The sequence below is a fragment of the Rhinopithecus roxellana genome, chromosome 13 (assembly GCF_007565055.1).
Source record: "Rhinopithecus roxellana isolate Shanxi Qingling chromosome 13, ASM756505v1, whole genome shotgun sequence".
Taxonomy (NCBI): domain Eukaryota; kingdom Metazoa; phylum Chordata; class Mammalia; order Primates; family Cercopithecidae; genus Rhinopithecus; species Rhinopithecus roxellana.
The window spans coordinates 24736564-24757172 of record NC_044561.1 but is presented as its reverse complement, the minus strand read 5'-3'; the positions used below and the strand labels follow the sequence as shown (position 1 = coordinate 24757172).

General features: G+C 48.2%; 1 protein-coding gene across 3 annotated transcripts in view; it reads left to right on the top strand.

The window, feature by feature from the left end:
• Positions 1-255: 255 nt before the first annotated feature.
• Positions 256-20609, top strand: part of MYO18B (myosin XVIIIB) — a 217595-nt gene continuing 197241 nt past the window's right edge. For all 3 annotated transcript variants that reach the window (XM_030915727.1, XM_030915728.1, XM_030915726.1), the window contains exons 1-5: positions 256-490; positions 3248-3338; positions 5615-5807; positions 9706-9786; positions 12846-12993. In XM_030915727.1, the coding sequence (XP_030771587.1) occupies positions 271-490; positions 3248-3338; positions 5615-5807; positions 9706-9786; positions 12846-12993 (733 nt within the window). In that variant the 5' untranslated portion in view covers positions 256-270. The remainder of the gene's footprint in view (positions 491-3247; positions 3339-5614; positions 5808-9705; positions 9787-12845; positions 12994-20609) is intronic.

The following is a 20609-nucleotide window of genomic DNA, read 5'->3' as shown; positions in this document are numbered from 1 at the left end:
AAGATGGCGCCACTGCCTGGGGGTCAGAGCGAGACTCCGTCTCAGAAAAAAAAAAGAAAAAGAAAAAAAGAAAGAACAAGTAAGTAATGCAAAAATGCAAATGGCGAGGAAGTCTGATAAGCATGTCTCTTGGGAAAGCTGACTCCTCCAGGGCCATTGCCTAGGGGCCCAGGCCTGGGCGGTTGTCCAAGCTCCCTGCTGATGGGGCTGGCCTGGAGATTGGGGGAGTGTTGAGATTCTCTGAGGTCCTCTTGGGCGTTCATCCACCCCATGCCTAGGGCCTCACTGCCACGCCTCTGTTTTGTCCCCTGCGCAGTGGGCCGGAAGCAGTTCATGAGGTTTGAGTGGGCAAACTATGCAGCTGAGGCCCTCGGCTGCGAGTATGAGGAGCTGAACACGGCCACCTTCAAGCACCACCTTCGACAGATCATCCAGCAAATGACGTTTGGGCCAAGCCAAAGGGACCTCGAGGACGAGGAAACCAGCTCAGGTACATGGCTGCTGCCTCTCTGGGTGAGCTGGGCCCCCTCTGGGCCAGCTCCTGGGGATACACCAGCATTCTTTAACTTTTTTTAATCAAAGATTTGTTATGGGCCTACGCTATGAAGGCCTGTGTTAGGTGCAGGGGAAGCCATCGTGGGTGGAAAGGGACATTGTTTCTACCTGGTCAATGCTAATGCTCAAATAACTACCTCGGTCCAGTGGTCATGAAGGCTGCTGAAACCTGGCAGGGAGCTCCGCGCTGTGGGGAGGGGATGCCGTGGGCAGGGCCAGTGGACCAGTGCATTTCCATTGGATTTCATGTTTGTTGAGCACCTACTAGGTAGGGGAAAGGCTAGTCTTTCTGTTTGAAGGATGGAAATAAAGCCCAAATGGCTGGTGCGAGGTGGACGGATGGGAGAAGATGAGGGTGGAGAGCAAGGTGTGGTCAGCTCACTAAGGGTTTATAAACGAAGGTTTTTATTCTCAGACCCTTGGGAAGCCATGGAGTGCCTTCAGCAGGGGGACGGCATGATTTGGCTTTAAGAAGCTCAGCCTGGATGAAGGTTGGGGAGTGAGTGGGAGGAGGGAGACCCACTGGAAACCTATAAAAATCACCAGGTGATAGGTGGTGGTGGGAAGTGCTTGTGGAGATGGGGCAGGTGGGGACAGATTCAGGGTCTAGTTTACAAGCTGAGGCGTTAGCTTGGGCCCTAAGAGAAGGGCAGAGACCAGCAGTGGCTGCTAGGATTTTGGCCTGAGCAGCTGGAAGAATGAGGGCGTTTTGAACTGCCATGGGGGAAAAGCAGGAGGACTTTGTACTGTACCTGCAAGGATGTGATCTGCCAAGTCCCAAGTCTGCAGCCTCTGTGCATCTTTGGGAGCTCTCTAAGAGCTGCTATCCTTGAGACAACAGAGTTTGGGATTAAAGAGTAGAAGTGTTGTGAGCTGTGGTTTTGGGACCCGTCTCTTGGAGCTCCTTTGCACTTTTGGCATTGCTTCCACCGTCCAGGGACTTTGGCATGGGGGCTAATGTCACTTGGACCCCATTGGCCCTCTATGTCTCCTTTCAGATCTGTGCTCTGGTGTGAGCTGTGGTTTTCTTGAAGATTACCTCTCCTCTTCGACATACACACACATTCACAGAAGCATGCACACACCGTGTGTGCATATACGCATGCACACACCACACATATGCACAGCACAACTTGTGTATGCACACCTGTGCACAGATACACACCACAGAATCACACACATGAACACACACATGCATGGACACCAGCACACATACTGCAAGCATGCACACCACACACATACACAGATATGCATGGCACGTGTGTGTGTAAACATGTGCACAGATATGTATGACACAGGCACATACCACACAACTACACACACATGCATAGACACAAGCACATATGTGCACACATATGCACAGGCACAAACACCACACACATACTTAAGGATGGGCGCATCACACACAGGCACAGACACATGCAGTCACCACTTTGTGAGTCTGAGTTAACCTCTCAGGCTGAGGTCTCAAGAGTAGACATTAAGCAGGTAGGGGACCTTCAGGCTTAGGAGAGAGGCTGGGAGGCTGCGGGTTGCCTAGCAACAGCCCAGGTTGGGGGTGGATTCAGAGGAGGGGTGGGAAATGCTTTCGGGGCTGCAGTGGGCTGCCTGGAATGTACAAGCAGAATTACTCCTCCAGGCACTAGTGCGCACCGATTTGGAAACTGTGTTTTCAGTTTTTTAGACAGAACTAAAACTTAAGGGACATAATTTGTGATCTGACCCCCTACACTCCTCACTCTGCTTTGTTCAATGCACCCTAATCAAGGCTGGTGATTGTAATGGGATGCGTATACGTGCGTGCATGTGTGTGTGTGTGTGTGTATGTGTTAGAGCAAAATCGAGTCCACAACTGTAATTATAGTTTTTGAGCTTTTATATTCCTTCTGACATTCTAGGTAGGCACTTTTCCAATCTCATTCAATATTCTTCATACCTGACTTTAAGCATTCCTTTGTATGGGCAGACTACAAATTACCTAACCCATTTTCTATTGTTGAGCACTCAAGTCATTTCAAAAAAGTGATTTTTGCCAATTTAATCAACAATTGGAAGAACCTATGTCCCCAGCAAGCTTTATTTCTCTGACTGTTTCGTTAGAATAAAAGCCTAAGAGTAAAATGATTAGGTCCCACTATATGAACATTTTATGACTTCTAATACAAAATAGCTAAATTTCTTTCCAGAAAAGGAATCATAAACATTTACCGAGTGTCTACTCTATGCCAGACACTGGCAATTTAAAGGTCAATAAACCCAGGGACAGGGTCTATCTTCAGGGCACACCCAGCCTCATGAGGGAGACACAGGTTAATAAAATAACTGTACTGGAAAGATTATGCTATGGGAAGTGCTATTAGAAGCAACGTAGAGCTGGGAATTGGCCTAGTGGTGGCGGTGGTGGTAGTCAAGGAAGGCTTTCCTGAGGAGGTGACATTTGGGCTGAGTCCTGAGGGATGAGCAGGAGATCACTCTGGGGTGAAGGTAGGGCAGGTTACATAGGACCCTGTAGGCCCTGATAGGACACTTAGACTTTGTCCTAAGAACCTGGGGGAAATAATTTCAGCAGTGGAGGGATGTGGCAAGAAAAGAAGGATTTTCTAAGCTGAGTGGCCCCTGCTGCTCTGCAGTGATGTCCTTGGCCCCAGGCAAGATCCCTAACCGAGAATGCTGATTCTGTCCTCTTTCCCAGGGCTCAAGATGACAGGAGTGGAGTGTGTGGAGGGGATGGCCTCAGGCCTGTACCAGGAGCTCTTTGCGGCCGTGGTCTCACTCATCAACAGGTAACGGGGCCTTTCCCTAGGCACACAGTTGGCCTCTTGCAGGTGCACAGATGAATTCACATACCGGGCAGTTGAGCAAAGTGGCAGTTTTTCAGCTGGCGAGAGAGTTTCTAAGGTGGACAGTGCTGGATTTAGTTTCCACCTTGGCCACCTACTGGCTGTGTGATCAGTAAATCAGTTCAATTCTCTGATCTCCCTTTCCTCGTCTGTACAATAGCTCTCTCCCCAAGGACTATTGTGAGGATTAAAAGAAATAACGAATTTAAATAACTCTCCTGGCCAAACGTGGTGGCTCATGCCTGTAATCCCAGTACTTTGGGAGGCTGAAGTGGGAGGATCACCTGAGATCAGGAGTTCAAGACCAGCCTGGCCACCATGGCGAAAACCTGTCTCTACTAAATATTACAAAAATTAGCTGGGCATGGGGGTGGGCGCCTGTAATCCCAGCTACTCGGGAGGCTGAGGCAGGGAGAATTGCTTGAACCTGGGAAACAGAGGTTTCAGTGAGCCGAGATCGCGCCACCACACTCCAGCCTGGGTGACAGAGCGAGACTCTGTCTCAAAACAAAACAAAACAAATTCTTCCTAAGAGTGATTGTAAAAATACCAACAATAAAAGCTAAGCACTTTTGAATGTCTACTGAGGGCCAGGGATTGTACTAATTGTTTAACCTGCTTTGCATCACCGAGTACTCACAGGGACCCATTGTACAGAGGAGGAGACTAAAGCTTGAAGGAGAGAACCGAGATGCAAACACAATGCCACATTCTCATCTCATACCTTCAGTTCCCCTGAATAGCCCAGCACATTGCTCTCATCCATTTATTTTTCAAAATTGTCTTGCTGGGGATGGGAGCAACATGGTAGAAGTTTGGAGTGGGCCGGGGTGTGCCTCTGATGTGCCTCTGTGGGGCTGCAGGCCCGAGGAGCCTCCGTTTTCTATCGTTATGCACAAGGCACTGAGCCCATGCTTGGAAACCCTTGAAGCCGTTTTTTCAGCAGAGCTAATCCAGAGCCTAGGCAAAGGCTTGCCTTCCTCCTCTGTGAAAGCAGAAAGCATAATTAGGCTTCTGAAATCCTGTTAAAGGGATGAGGCTGGCGCGTAGCAACAGAGCAGCCGGGTTTCTCCAAGTTGTCGTGGACACAGAATCAAGCCCCTCTGACGCTGCCGAAGTAATTACCATCTGAGCCCACAGACATATTATCTAGAAACCAAGGGGATTGTGCGTGCTTAGAGAAGGGAGTACTGGAAGTGGGAAATGAACTGCTGGCAGAGGAAACTGCCTTCACCAGTGAAGGGCAGCTGCTTCGAGGTTTGGGTTCTCAGAGGCCACGTCTGTGAAATGCTGCACTGATGATCAAAGTACCTACTACAGCATTTATAAGCACCTAGTAGGTGTCTGTTTTGCCAAGAAATAACCGACTTCATCTTCGTGCATGTCTATGTGGTGGCTGCTCTTATTATCCCCATATTATAGTTGGAAAACCTTGGCAAACAGGAGAAGAACCAAGGTTCAACTAAGGGCCCTGCAAAGCTCCTAGCTGATCATACTCATGGTGATGATAGCAGGTGGCATTTACTGAGCACTAACCACGAGGCAAACTTTGCTTTCACAGCCACGGAAACCTATCACACCCAACCCTCACAACAGCCCTCTGAGCTAGTCACCATCATTGACTGAGACGGTGGCTGAGACGGTGGAGGCTCAGAGAGGTTGGGCAACTCTCCCGAGACACACGTCCTCTCTGTCACAGAGCAAGGATTGAAGCCCACATGTGACTGGCTCTAAAGTCTCTTAAGTCCTGATTTTTGATGTGAATAATCTCTGCTCTGTCCACCCGTACAGATTCATCAGGAGAATACAAGGAGGTGATAGCTTGGAAGAATTTTGTAAACTGATGTATTAAATAAAATAGTTTTTTGATTGTAATAGGCATCTGAAGAAAGAAAAGGAGGGCCTAGTCTTCACATGGTAGCCAACTTGCTGGGTGACCTTAAGCTAGTCATTTTTTTTTTTTTTTTTACTTTGGGCCAGTGGGAGGCAGTTTAATTCCTTTAGTCCTTATAGCTGTCCCTGGGATAAACCTACTCATCCCCATCCTTATTTAACAGTTGGGGAAACCCCTGCTCAGAGAGGTTAAGTAGCTTGCCTGAGGTCACACAGCCTGTAAGAGTCAAGCTTGGTTTTGAAACCAGTTCTACTGGAGGCTTGGATGAGTGTGCTCCTAGATTCCACGCCATCTCAGACATTCCACCTCCCTCTTCTCTGTCTAGATCCTTCTCCTCCCACCATCTCTCCATGGCCTCCATCATGGTGGTGGACTCTCCAGGCTTCCAGAACCCCCGGCACCAGGGCAAGGACCGGGCGGCCACCTTCGAGGAGCTGTGCCACAACTACGCCCATGAGCGCCTGCAGCTGCTGTTCTACCAGCGGACGTTTGTCTCCACGCTGCAGCGATACCGAGAGGTAGGCCTGGGCTGAAGCAGGGCCTTCACCAGAGCTCCGTGGAGGGTGTGAGGTCAGATGTGAAGTGTGGGATTCCCATTCCCCAGTATCCTGCAGCTTCACCCTGTTCGGTTCACCGGGGAACAAAGCCCTTTCCCCAGGCCTATCTCCCCGGACCTCTACTGCTCCCTCCACAGCCCAGCCTCCCCCCACCACCTTCTGAACCCTGCAGCCCAGAAGCACCAAGGAACTTGGACTTCCCCCGGCCTTGCTTCCGTGGCTGTCCTTTCTTTGGGATGACTGCTTCATCCTCTCCCACTTCACTTAAGCAAAAGGCTCCTGCAAGAGTCAGTCTACATGTGCCTGAGTGGGGAATGTCCTTCGAGTCCTGTGGGTAGGTGGAAGCAGTGGGCTGCACACCCCTCTGCAGCACAGCATGGTGGTTCTCACAAAGTTGAAGGTACATGCACCCCAAAACCCAACAATTCCTCTTCTAGGAGGCACCTGAGAGAAACTCTATGTGTGAACCAGGAAGCATGTACAGGCCTGATCCTGCCAGCCCTTATTTTCTCATGAAAAAAGGAAAAGGTTAAGTTAAAATATAAGGCCAGGCACAGTGGCTCATGCCTGTAATCCTAGCACTGTGGGAGGCCGAAGTGGGCAGATCACCTGAGGTCAGGAGTTCAAGACCAGCCTGACAAACATGGCAAAACCCCATCTCTACTAAAAATACAAAAATTAGCCAGGCGCAGTGGCACGCGCCTGTAATCCCAGCTACCTGAAAGGCTGAGGCAGGAGAATCACTTGAACCCGGGAGGTGGAGGTTGTGGTGAGTTGAGATTGTGCCGCTGCACTCCAGCCTGGGCGACAGAGACTCCATCTCGAAACAAACACAAAAAAAAAAAATTACAAAGAAAAGGGCATAAATCAGAAACATATAGCTCAATGAATTTACCCAAATGAACATACGTGTGTCTCTATCACCCACGTGAAAATGGGAGGATTTTCAGTTCCCTATATGACTCCCACCTTCTTCCCTGAAGGTGTGACCACTTTTATTCCAACAAGTGCTACTGCAGAATATTAAAAATGACCACATTGTTCATCAGTTCAATAATATAGAATAATAAGTATTGAAGTTACAGTCATTTCTTTAGTTGGCAATAAAAATAAAGCACCAACATAAATGAATCTCAAACAGATGACGCTGATGAAACCTGAGGTCTGATCCCAACTCTGTCGCTTATTGGCTGTGTGGCCTTAGGAAAGGCACTTACCCTCTCTGACCCTCGATTTTTTTACATGGAAAACAGAGATGATAATTCTTTTGTATCAGTTACGATTTGCCATAGTAATGCTACATAATAAATTACCCCCAAATGTAGTGGTTTAGAAAAAATCTTTGATTGTTGCTCACAAGTGTCTGGATGGCCTGGACAGCTCTCTTGGTCCAGGATAGTTCTTGAGCTTGTGTTCAGATTCAGATTCGGGTGTCGGTTGGGGTAGATGGCTCTGATGTCTTGGTGGGGCTCTCTCATGTGTGGGATCAGCTGGTTGTGAGCGGATCTAGGCAGGCCTTGTCTGGGGTAACCTTGTCCCTGCTCTACAAATGTCTCATCCTCCAGCAGGCTAGCCTGGACTGTCCTCATAGTGCTGGGCAGGGTTCCAAGAGAGCAAGCAGAAGCAGGCAGGGGACCTTGAGGCCTAGACCTGAGGCTTGCACAAAATCACTTCCACTGTGTTCAGTGAGTCACAAGAGGTCTAAGGCTGAGCATGGATTCAAGGGGTAGGAAAACAGGCTCCACTTCTTGATGGAGGCACTGCAGTGTCACTGCAGAGTATGGATACAGGAATGTGCAGAGAACCAGGGTTGTTTTATGGTCATTGTTACCATACTCCCCAAAGGGACCATTTTGAGCATTTAATGAACAAGAATAAAGAGTGTAACAGCTATTTTATTTTTCCCATAATATTTCACTTATTTCTGATTATCAAAGTAATACATTTTTAATTAAAACAGTGGAAACTTCATATAAGTACAAAGAAGCTAAAGATACAATCTCCTTTAGCCCTCCCATCCAGAGGCAACCACTGTTACCATTCTGTTTTTTTTTTTTTTTTTTTTACCATTTTCCCTTTATTATGTTGTCTGTGGATTTTGGATCTTCCTGTACACGTGAGTTTGTTGTCTGTCATTTTCCTCACAGTATTACATTGCTCACATCACCTCCCTTCACTTACAAATCTTAGTAAACCTGCTTGCAGTGGTTGCGTCCAATTGTATTTCCTCTCCTATAGATATCAGGGTGGTTTCTAAGTTCGAGGCTTTGTAAACAATACTGTGATGAACATCTTTGTCCACAGCATTTCCCAGACATTTCTGGTGACTTTTAAAATTTTTTGTTTTTTAGATGGAGGCTCGCTCTTGTTGCCCAGGCTGGAGTGCAATGGAGCGATCTCGGCTCACTGCAACCTCTGCTTCCTGGGTTCAAGTGATTCTCTTGCCTCAGCCTCCAAGTAGCTGGGATTACAGGCACCTGCCACCACGCCCGGCTAATTTTTGTATTTTTTGTAGAGATGAGGTTTCACCATGTTGGCCAGGCTAATCTCGAATTCCTGACCTCAGGTGATCCGCCTGCCTCGGCCTCCCAAAGTGCTTGGATTACAGGCATGAGCCACCGCACCCGGCTTCTGGTGACTTTTTGTGGCAACTATTATTCCCCATAGAGTACACTTGTTACCTCCAGCACTGAACACTCAGCCTAGCACTCATTATGTTCTCAGTAAATATTTTAAAAGTGTGGACTGAGTTACCAGTTTCTGATAAAGCTGTCAGCGTGATGGCTGATACCCTGTATGATGAGCAGAATGTCACTGGAGCATTGATTGACAATTTTTCTTCCCACACAAAGGCTAAAAGGTGATGAATAAACAACCTCATTAGCAACTGGGAAAATTAATTAAACAGACATTTCTCCAAAGATTTACAAATGCACACAAAAAGAAGCTCACCATCACAAATTGTAAGAGAAAGGCAAATCCAAACCACATTGAGACAACACGTCCCACACATTATAATGGCTACTAAAAAAAAAAATCAGAAAATAACAAGTGTTGGGATGATGTGGAGAAATTTGAACCCTTGTGCGGTATTGGTAGCAATGTAAAATAGTGCAGCCGCTGTGGACCTCAAAATGGTGGACCTCAAAACATAAAAAATTAGAATTCCCACATAATTCAGCAATTCCATGTCCGGGTATATACTGAGAAGAATTGAAATCAGGAACTCAAACGGGTATTTGTGCACCAAACTGCAACATTATTCACAATAGCCGAAAGGCAGAAGCAACCCACGTGTGGATTGCAATTGACAGGCAATGGACAAGCAAAATGAGATATGCACATCACAAGATATGCACTTAGTAGGAAGTATTATTCAGCCTTCAAAAGGAAGGACATTCTGACAAAATGGCACAGGCTGGATGAACCCTGAGGACATTATGCTAAGTTACGTAAGTCAGATACAAAAGGACAAATACTATATGATTTCACTTACATAAGCTACTTAGAAAAGTCAAGATCAGAGGCACAGGAAGCAGGATGCTAGGGGAGAAGGAAACAGGGAGTTAAGTCTCATGGGTACAGAGATTCTGTTTTGAAAGATGAAGAAAGTTCTGGAGATGGTTACTGGTGATGGATGCATAACAACATGAATGTATCTTATACCACTGAACTATATACTTAAAATGACTAAAATGGTAAATTTTTTGCTATGTATCTTTTGCCAAAATTTTTAAAACCATTTTTTTAAAGGGCCAAGAGGTGATGGAAGTCCTCTCCGCTTCTTCCTTCTTCAGAAGCTTTCTTCCCCCTTCAGCTCACTAAAAGCGCTAACTTTTAAATCCTGTGATTTTTCCAGGAAGGTGTTCCTGTGCAGTTTGACCTCCCAGACCTCTCCCCGGGAACCACTGTGGCTGCTGTGGATCACAATCCCTCTCAGGTAACACGGGGCCCAGCCAACCCAGGCTCTCAGATGCTGCCTGGCCACGTTGAAATGCTCATGGATTTGAGTCTTCAGTCTACTAGTTGTCAATGCCGTCTGCACCTAGAGTCACCCCGGGATCATTGGAAACGTGGATGCCTGGGACCCACCCCCAGATTCTGTGTAAATTGTTCTGGTTGTGGGCTGAACAATGGAAATTTAAGCATCTGATCAGGTTGAGAACCGCTACTCTCCTTTATGTCTGAGTCTATGTCTTAGAATAGACCCATGCCTGGGAGCCTGAGGCCTGAGCCAAAGCAAGTTCAAGGCTCATGGCCAGAGACCTCCAGCCACTCTGGCCTGCAAAGGTCAGATGTTTGAATGAAGGTGCTGTTCCCAGAAGAGACTGGGGACCTTGGGGGACTGGAGAACAGGGGACCATGTTGGATTCAGGGCCCTGAACTCATTTAGGGATAGACAGGCGTTAGTTTGAGGGAAGCAGAGTCTTTACCTCACTGTCTCCATCCCTAGAACTCACTTTGCTACCCCAGATCTGCACCTCTGTTCAACTCAGAACTGCCCATGACAATTTCACTTGATTTTTTTGTCTTCCTCTTCATATTTTAGTACAAAAGTGCTTGGACCATGGAACCTGCCATGCCTGGGTCCAATCTTGGTGACCTTGGGCATGTTGCTTCACCTCTCTGAGCCTCAGTTTCCTCATTTCCAGAATGGGCATGCTACTTTCTCTGGGTTGCTGTGAACATCAATGAGATATTGCAGATAAGGCACCTGACATGATGCTTGGCACACAGGAGGTACCCTGCTGGTGGCATCTCTCCTGCCATCTGACACTGAAGGCTGCCCCTGTCTTTTTCTTCCTTCCTTGTCTCCTGCTGACCAGACTTGGCTTGCATACTTTCTCTTGGCACAGAGTGGGCTGCACCCATCATTGCAAAGCCCTCTCCTGTGTAAGCCTGGCTGGCGGTTCTCAGCTCAGTGTGTTCTTCTGGTTGGCATCTGTCTGGTTCATTTCCTTCCACACTGTGCTTCCTCACCTGTGCCTCTCCTGGGAAAGGGTGAGCCTGAAGGGCTGATTTAGCAGTGTTGGCTGGGAAGGGCAGGGGGCGGGGTAGTCTCCAGGACCTGTGGCTGCAAACAGCTTCCTTCCTTCCTTCCTTTCTTCCTTCCTTCCTTCCTTCCTTCCTTCCTTCCTTCCTTCCTTCCTTCCTTCCTTCCTTCCTTCCTCCCTTCCCTCCCTTCCCTCCCTTCCTTCCTTCCCTTCCTTCTCTTCCTTCCTTCCTTCCTTTCTTTCCTTCCTTCCTTCCTTCTTTCTTTTTCTTTCTCTCCTTCCTTCCTTCCTTCTTTCTCTCTCTTTCTTTCTTTCCTTCCTTCCTTCTTTTTCTTTCTCTCCTTCCTTCCTTCCTTCTCTCTCTCTTCTCTTTCTCTCTCTCTCTTTCTTTCTTTCTTTCTTTCTTTCTTTCTTTCTTTCTGCCTGCCTTCCTTCCTTCCTTCCTTCCTTCCTTCCTTCCTTCCTTCCTCCCTTCCTTCCCTCCCTTCCCTCCCTTCCCTCCCTTCCTTCCCTTCCTTCCTTCCTTCCTTTCCTTCCTTCCTTCTTTCTTTTTCTTTCTCTCCTTCCTTCCTTCCTTCTTTCTCTCTCTTTCTTTCTTTCCTTCCTTCCTTCCTTCCTTCTTTTTCTTTCTCTCCTTCCTTTTTTCCTTCTCTCTCTCTTTCTTTCCCTCCCTTCCTTCCTTCCTTCCTTCCTTCCTTCCTTCCTTCCTTCCTTCCTTCCTTCCTTCCTTCCTTCCTTCCTTCCTTCCTTCTTTCCTCCCTGTCCTTCCTTCCTTCCTTCCTTTCTCCCTTCCCTTCCCTTCCCCTCCCCTCCCCTCCCCTTCCCTTCCCTTTTCTTTCTTCTTTGTTTTGAAACAGAGTCTCACTCTGTCACTCAGGCTGGAGTGCAGTGGCGTGATCTCGGCTCACTGCAACTTCTGCCTCCCAGATTCAAGCGATTCTCGTGCCTCAACTTCCTGAGTGGCTGGGATTACAGGCATGCACCACCATGCCCAATGTTAACAGCTATTTTCTGAGGACCTTCTGAGCATGGGCTGGCTATCAGTTTCAGCCCCAGTGAAAAAGGCCAAGGTGAAGGATACCTGGGATCCAGTTCCAGCTCTGCATCTTTGGCTCTCCATCCATGAGACCCTGGATGTGCCCCCTTCCCCTCTCTAGGCCTCTGAGGGGTGTGAATTCCTCAGTTAGGGTGACCAACTGTCCTGGTTTGCATAGGACTTTCCCAGCTTTAGCACTGAAAGTTTCATGTCCCGGGCACAGTAGGACAGTTGGTCACTGTGCATATTGCATTTCCTCTATGACCACTTGCTGGCCTTCTTTTGGTTGTGCCAACTCCTTGTGGGCCCTCAGAGAGGCCCTTTAAACTCCCCAGGCCTCTCTCAGTTTCCAATATGCACCATTACAGGATTAACTAGATGGTCTCTGAAGCTTGTGGCTAGATTTAAAATTCTACGTCTGTGCTGTTGAATCATGTTCACCTTCTCTGAAATGTTCTTTGAGTGCTTATTGTTGTTTTTTTTTTCCTCCCCAAGATTTTAGTTTAAATAATACAAGGACTTCTTAGAGGAAATGATGCAGACAGAATTAATCCTTTCTTGTTTGATTGTGCACAAATAGACCAGCTGCCTGTATGTATCTAGAAATGTGCAATGTCCAGAGGGTTCCCTTTGTTGAATCCTCACCACGGCCCTCCAAGGAAGGTATTTTCAGTCTCCATTACACAGGAGGAAACAAGGCTCAGAGAAGTGTAGTAGGTTGCCCAAGATCACACAGGAGGTGAGCACAGAGGCAGGATTTGGACAGCTTGCAAATGAGCAGTTGTTGTCATTTTGTGGCTTCAACACTGAGAGTCTGGGGTGAATGGGAGCATGGTTTTGGGTAGGCACATTCTGAGTCCTGATGCTTGGGACTTGGATGCTCCCATTCCCCATTGGTGGGAAGAGAAGCCCAAGACAGGCCTCTGATGGGGATCAGGGCCCTTCAATGAATCCTGGGTCTCCCACCAGGTCCGCTTACCAGCTGGCGGAGGTGCCCAGGATGCCAAAGGCCTTTTCTGGGTCTTGGATGAGGAAGTCCGTGTAGAGGGCTCCAGTGACAGTGTGGTGCTCGAGCGTCTGTGTGCTGCCTTCGAGAAGAAAGGAGCTGGGACTGAAGGTAAGGAAGCAACGAGCTGGGGATGGGGCCTGAGTCCAGCCTGGGTGTTGGAATCTATCCTTCTCAGCTGCAGAAAAAGCCCTGAGAAGGCCTGCACAGAGGCTCCAATGTGCAGAGGTGAATGTGCATGAGCCTGTGTGTGCTTTCATTCCTTCAAGTATTCAACGAACACATTGAGCAGCCACTACGTGCTGGGTACTGTTCCATGTGGTAGTTAACCAGCCTGGAGTGGGCCATGTCCTCATGGGGAAGGGACGAGCTCACAGCCAAGCACACACGTGCACACTGAGCCTGCAACTGCACTCTGATGGGGTGCGTCAGGGTGCATCTTATTTTTCTGGTAACCAGTGGAAGAAGCATGCAGATGAATCTAACAGAGAGCCAGGAACATGATGCAGGACAAGTTTGGAGATGGCTTCTGGGCTCAGACTGCAGAGACCCTTGCTGGTCATGCAAAGGTCTTAACCCTAGAGCAACGAGAAGCCATGAAGGATTCTAGGCAGTGGGAGGCATGATGAGGTTCACATTCTGGAAAGTTCCCTGAGGCTGTAGTGTGAAGATATGGTAGGAAGGCAGGTGGCCAGGGTGAGAGAGGAGCTGGCCGTGGTGAGAGGAGCTGGCCTGCCCCAGGAGGTAGAAGCTTCTGGAGGTGTTTAGCAGGTAAAGTCCATAGCACTTGGTGGGAGTTGGATTGGTGAAAGGAGGAGCAAGAGGGGAGATGAAGACGTGAAACCAGAACAAAGTGATCATGAGATTCGGTATCCATAGGCTCCAAGTTGAAGTCTAGTTATTTCTACTTTCCCCTGCATGATGTGGGGCAAACCTCTCGAGGTCTTAGTTGATATGTTTTTAAAATGGGGAAAGAAGTCACCCCTTGCCCCTTTTTCTCTACCATTTCTGCTACGATGATTGGGTCATATTATGTGCGTGCAGAGCTTTGTTACCAGGGGCAAGGTGTTGCAGGTTTATTGATGAGAATGAGGATGCTGATGGTGACGGAGAACGTGATTCCGGGGTTGGGGAGTGTTGCATTGCTCCACTCAGAGCTGCATACTCAGCTTTATGGATATCTTCTGGTAGGATTCTGCTCCACACTTAGAGATACATATTCTTATTTCCAAACTGAGTTCCAGAAACGCTTGTGCAAGGTCACCCAGAGGAGAAGGGTCAAAAGGCAGATTCAAAACATGGTTTATCTGGATCTGAGACTCAGATCCCCACACCACTAGGCACTTAAGAAGGCAAAGGTACTGGCTGGGCATTGTGGTTCACGCCTGTAATCACAGCACTTTGGGAGGCCAAGGCGGGTGGATCACTTGAGGTCAGGAGTTCCAGACCAGCTTGGCCAACATGGTGAAAACCCATCTCTACTAAAAATACAAAAAATTAGCTGGGTGTAATGGCACACGCCTGTAGTCCTAGCTACTCGGGAGGCTGAGGCAGGAGAATCTCTTGAACCTGGGAGGTGGAGGTTGCAATGAGCCAAGATCGCACCATGGCACTCCAGCCTGGAAAACGAGTGAAATTCTATCTGAAAAAAAAAAATAAGGAAGGTAAATGTGCTTAGTGATCTTATCAGTCCCAACCTTCTTTGAGGCCAGGATGTGTGTTCTTCCTCATTCATTCCTTGGTCCATTCAGAAAATATGGATGGAGCACCTAATACATGGCAGCCACTGTCCTAGCCCAGGAGATGCATCAGTGAAGAAAACACACATCTTCACCCACATGGGACTGCCCTTCCAGCAGAGAAGAGACAGCAAGGCAGGTGCGTCTGAAAGAAGAAGACTGAGGACTGTGGCTCTGGTTGAGGTCACTGAGAGAATGAGGCTTGGCTGAGATGTCCAAGGACTAGGTTCTGGGACATTCCTATGTCAAGGTGTCAGGGACAAGGCAAACAACCAGCACAGGAGACCGAGGTGTGGTCAGGGAGGCAGGAGGGAAACCCAGGAGAAGGTGACTCCCTGAACGCCACAGGAGGAGGGAGGGATCGACCTTATCAAATGGGGCTGAAAGGTCAAATGAGGTATGGGCTGAGGAATGACCATTGGATTTGGCCACATTGAAGTCATTGGAGATGTAGACAGATGCATCTTGATGGAATGTTTCGGGTGATTGTCCAACTGGAACGGCTTATAAGGAATTGGGAGAAGAGTCACCATCCAGTGAGTGAGTGAGTGCTGGCAGAAGCTTCCGCCCTATGGTGACCAGCAGAGGCCTCTGTCTGAGACTTTCATGGTGGATTTCTGCGCCCACATCCGGACAGGATTGTCTAACCAGTGAAGCAGCAACAGCATTTGATGCCTCCTGCAGCTCTCCCTGGAGCAAGCTCACAGTGCAAATTCCTCAATTATTCCCAGACAGCTTGGCTCTGCCAGTGACTGGTGCAGAGCTGACTTCTCTGCCCATCATGGAGGCACAGTGGCTGGTGTTCTGGGGGCCCATGAAAATGTTGTTTTAAATTGTTTTAAATTTTAAGGTCGGGGTACATGTGCAGGATGTGGAGGTTTGTTATGTAGGTAAATGTGTGCCATGGTGATTTATTGCACAGATTGTCCCGTCACTCAGGTGTTAAGCCCAGCATCCATTAGCTATTCTTCCTGATGCTCTCCCTCCTCACCCCACCGCGTGCCCAGTGTGTGCTGTTCTCTCCCAGAAAACGTTTTAATTTCTGGAACGGAAAAGAACTTTTAGGTCAAGTGCAATTATTTAATATATGCCTATATATTAAATTATATATATACACATATGTGTGTGTGTATATATGTATAATTTGTATGTATATATAATGTGTGTGTATATACATATACATATATATACACACACACACAGAGAGAGAGAGAGAGAGAGACAGAGTTTCACTCTTGTCGCCCAGGCTGGAGTGCAGTGGTGCGATCTCGGCTCACTGCAACCTCTGCCTCCCGGGTTCAAGCAATTCTCCTGCCTCAGCTTCCTGAGTAGCTGGGATTACAGGCACCTGCCACCACGCCTGGCTAATTTTTTGTATTTTTAGTAGAGATGGGGTGTCACCATGCTGGCCAGGCTGGTCTGGAACTACTGACTTCAAGTGATCCCCCCGCCTCGGCCTCCCAAAGTGCTGGGATTACACACACACAGTCATGCACCGCCTGGCAATGTTTCAGTCAACGGACTGTGTATACAAATGGTGATTCCATAAGATGATAATACCATATTTTTACTGCACCTTTTCTAGGTTTAGATGTGTTTAGATATACAAGTACTTACCATTGTGTTATGGTGGCTTACAGTATTCAGTGTGGTCCCATGCTGTACAGGTTTGCAGTTAGGAGCCATGGGCTGTACATATAGCCTGTGTGTGCGGTAGGCTGTACCATCTAGGTTGGTGTAAGCATACCCTATGGTGTTCCCACAAGGACTGAATCACCTAATGATGCAGTTCTTGGAGTTCTCACTCCAAAGGCCAGGCGGACTCGTGGCTCTCCAGGCTGTCAAAGGGACCCCTGTCTCTAGGTCTGGTATGGGCTCAGGAGTGGAGATTTTGGGGAGGCAGGGAGGCATCTCCACCTCCCATTGCACAACTGTATGTGTGTATGTGTGTGTATATGGGTATGCCTGTGTGTAAATATATGTGTATATGTGTGAACATGTGTGTATATATGTGTATATGTGTGCCTATATGTGTATGTGTGTATTCGTGTGTGCCTGTGTGTGCATGTGTGTGTGTATGTCTAGTTGTTTGTATATGTGAGTGTATGTATGTAGTGCGTATGCTTGTGTGTATATATGTGTGTGTATATATGTATGTATGTGTGTATATATGTATGAGTGTATATGTGTGTGTATATGCTTATTTGTATATATGTGTGCGTGTGTGTGTATATATGTATGAGTGTGTTTGTATACGCGTGTGTATGTGTGTATATATGTATGTGTGTATGTATGTATATACGTATGAGTGTGTATACGTGTGTGCATGTGTGTATGTGTGTATATATGTATGTATGTGTGTATATATGTATGAGTGTATACGTGTGTGTATATGCTTATTTGTATATATGTGTGCATGTGTGTGCATATATGTATGAGTGTGTTTGTATACGTATGTGTGTGTATATATGTATGTGTGTATATACGTATGAGTATGTATACGTGTGTGCATGTGTATATGTGTGTATATATGTATGTGTTTGTATATATGTGTGTATGTGTATATGTGTGTATATATGTGTGTATATGTTTGTATATATGTGAGTGTGTTTGTATACGTGTGTGCATGTGTATATGTGTGTACATATGTATGTGTTTGTATATATGTGTGTATATGTGTATGTGTGTATGTGTGTATATGTGTGTATATATGTGTATATATGTATGAGTGTGTTTGTGTGTGTATATATGTGTATATATGTATGAGTGTGTTTGTATAGATGTCTGTGCATTTGTGTATATGTGTGTGTGTGTATATATTTTCATGGAGGAAGGTGCCCATGAAAGCAAAAGTGCCTAGGACCTAGGAAGTCATGCCGTGGCCCTGGCGGTGCTCACCCTGCAGGGGTCCTGGCATTTACTTAATCCTGGCAATGATGGATTCCCCTCCACGCAGGCTGGGGTGTGAGATGCGTCTGCCCCTTTGCTAGCTGAGGAAGGAGAATGAATGAGTGGCAGAAACGGCTAGTTGTGGAGCACTTGGTTGGAGCCAGGCCTTTGGGCTTCACTGCACCCCAGCTACAGGGAGGTGATTGAGTCCTTGCTGAGGTCCAGTGGCTTCCCAGGGCCCTGTAGGTGCCGAGCACAGGGCTAGCACTGAACCTGGGCAGCCTCACTCCAAAGGCCAGGCGGACTTGTGGCTCTCCAGGCTGTCAAAGGGACCCTTGTCCGTATGTATGATATGGGCTCAGGAGTGGAGATTTTGGGGAGGCAGGGAGGCATCTCACTCAGATCTCAGAGTGAGATCCATCTCACTCAGATCTCAGAGTGAGATCCATCTCACTCACCCAGCCAGGAGAAAGAGCTGGGGAAGCCCAGGCTTTGGGCCCCAGAGCCCTGAGGTGGCTCCTGCTCACTGCACCGTTGGTGACTCCTGGAAAGTCCCCTTCCGGTTCCGTAGGACAGCAGTCCTGGTGAAACCCGGGGGCTGTGGTGAAGATGAAGGTGCTCCCCCTCTTTCAGCTCTCTGCTCAGAGGTCCCCCTTTAGACGCCTTCCCTGCCCTGTCTGAAGCTGTCCCCCTGGCAGCCTCACTACCCCATCACAATTCCGTTTCCTCCTTCAGGGCCCTTGCCAGGCTCTGTGAAGTTGTGGTTGTTTCTCTGCTTGCTTGCTTGTTGCCATTCTCCCTAGGACCCTGTGCTCCCTGAGGGCAGTTGTTCCTGTTCACTGTTTCCCCAGGGCCCTGATATTAACAAGGCCGTATCTGCATGTTCCCCTCCCCTCTCCTGTTGCCATCACACAACTCTCTTTGCTGCTCTTCAAACATACCATGCACATTCCCACCTCTGGGCCCTGACGTTAACAGCTCCTTCTGCCTGGAGGGCCCTTCCGCCACATTCCAGCCCAGTGCCGTCCATGGCCTTTCCCTGACCTCCTTGTGAAAAACAGTGACCCCTCCCTGCCTGTGATCCTGGCTCCCTCCCCGGTTTTTCTCTTCCCCGCTGCTTTGGTCACCAGGGCATGTCTCACACTTGCTCATCAGTAATTTCCCCTTGGGGAAGGCCAGCTGCATGGTGACAGGGGCGAGGCTGGTCACCTCTGTGGGGATGACAGCTGGCACAGCTGGCGGGATGAGGTGCACAGTGAATACTTTTTACAAAACTGATGAATATGTGAAAACTCAGTGATCCAGAATCAATGAAATGTATTATCAAAGGGAATGTTTTCTGGATCCTGCCTTGTAGGCAAAAGAGATGGAAAGTAGGGTTGGAAGCAGAAGGCATATGGCAGAGTGAGGCTGGAGTGGGCAGAAGGGGATGTGGTTAGATTGGGGGCCCCTCCCCTTTATCCATGAGGTCTATTGTGTCCATCACAGACATCCCTAGCAGGGTGCTATAAAGCCCTCAGTTCCCAAGGGAGAGACTCTGTCCACATCCTTTGCCTTAAACCCCCGATAAGACACATTAATTACGACATTTTGTTTCAAAAGAAAAAATAGTTCTCTTCCCCTATGGCTTTCTGGTTGGCTCTGAGTTAATGAGAACATTCGATCATCCAGAACACTTGGGGCCTTCTGGCTAACCCAGGGCTTGCTGTTTATGACCTCTTTCCCTTACTTCAGGTACATTTGCTGAGTGTTCCCACAAGGGCCAGCAGGGATCAGCCCTCATGGAGCCCAGGCACAGGGGACAGTCAGGTGACAGGCCCTCATCAACCTCCGAGTGTGACCTGCAGAGGCTGAGGGGGCCCTGTCTGGGGGTCCAGGCTCCTGGGGGAGGTGACGAAGCCTGAAGTTGTGAGAGAGATATGCTGGATAAGGCTCCATCTTCCAGAAGTGTCCACGGGGCTCCCGAAAGCCAAAGACTTCATGGGAAATGCTTTCATGGACAAAACTATGGAATAAAAGTCAACTTCAGGATAAAGGAGTGAATGAGGGAAACAAGCAGGCCTGGAACCTGGGTACTGTTTTCCAGGACATTGCCTGGGAAATGTGGCATCTCCATGTGCTGAACACCACCCTGGACAGAGAAAGGCTTTTGGACCAGCAGACCTGTGGCCTCATCCTGCTGTGCCCCATTAGCCAAACTGCCTCATGTCTCTGAACTTCAGTGTCATTTTCTAGAAACCAGCCCAGTGATGCTCACATCACCAACCAGAGTGAAATCACTCATGCTGGCATGTCCAGCAAAGAGTGCTAGAAGCCGGGGCTTAGCAAACATCAACATCCTTTCTTCTTTCTTCCCTGTCCCCTACTCGGTCATGATCCTCATTCAGAGCCCAGCCCTGTACTGGCTGCTGAGCCTAACAATGAGTCGACCAGTCCCTGCTCTGAGGTTGCTTCCAGGACAGTGGAAGGAGGCAGCCAGGTAAACAGATTCCTGTGGCATTGCAAATGCAGCGTGGACGTTTGCGCCAAAGCCTGGTGTGTGCTTTGTCACCTTGCTCCCCGTGGGTGCTTTACTCTCCCATTGGAAGGGGACTTTCTTGAGGGCAGGGACTGCACGGCTCTGAAAGCCTCACAGAACACTCTTGAAACAGGGAAATTTCACTTCGCTAGAAGGGTTCTGTGCTGGTAACTTCCGTTATCCTGGACAGGGGCAATCTGGGAAGTGAGCACAGAGTACCTCTAAGCAACCACACAGGTGGCAGATGCCACGCCCTTTACTCCTACACAGGCTCATGAAAGCTGCAGAGTCTCACACTGCTTTATTTTGCAGAGAGTTCCAAGAAATGCGGATCCTTTGTTTCCTAGCTTACTGGAGTTTACAGGCAGCAAATTAGGATTTGAGGGGAAGACTCAGGACCCTTGTGCATGCGAGTACGTTGGCAATAGCAGGATGGGAAAGCAAAGTAAGATCGTTCCGGATAGATCCAAGAGTCGTGGTAATCTGACCACTCTTAATAGGAATCCATCTGGGGACCGGGTGCAGTAGCTTATGCCTGTAATCCCAGCATTGTGGGAGGCCGAGGCCGGCAGATCACTTGA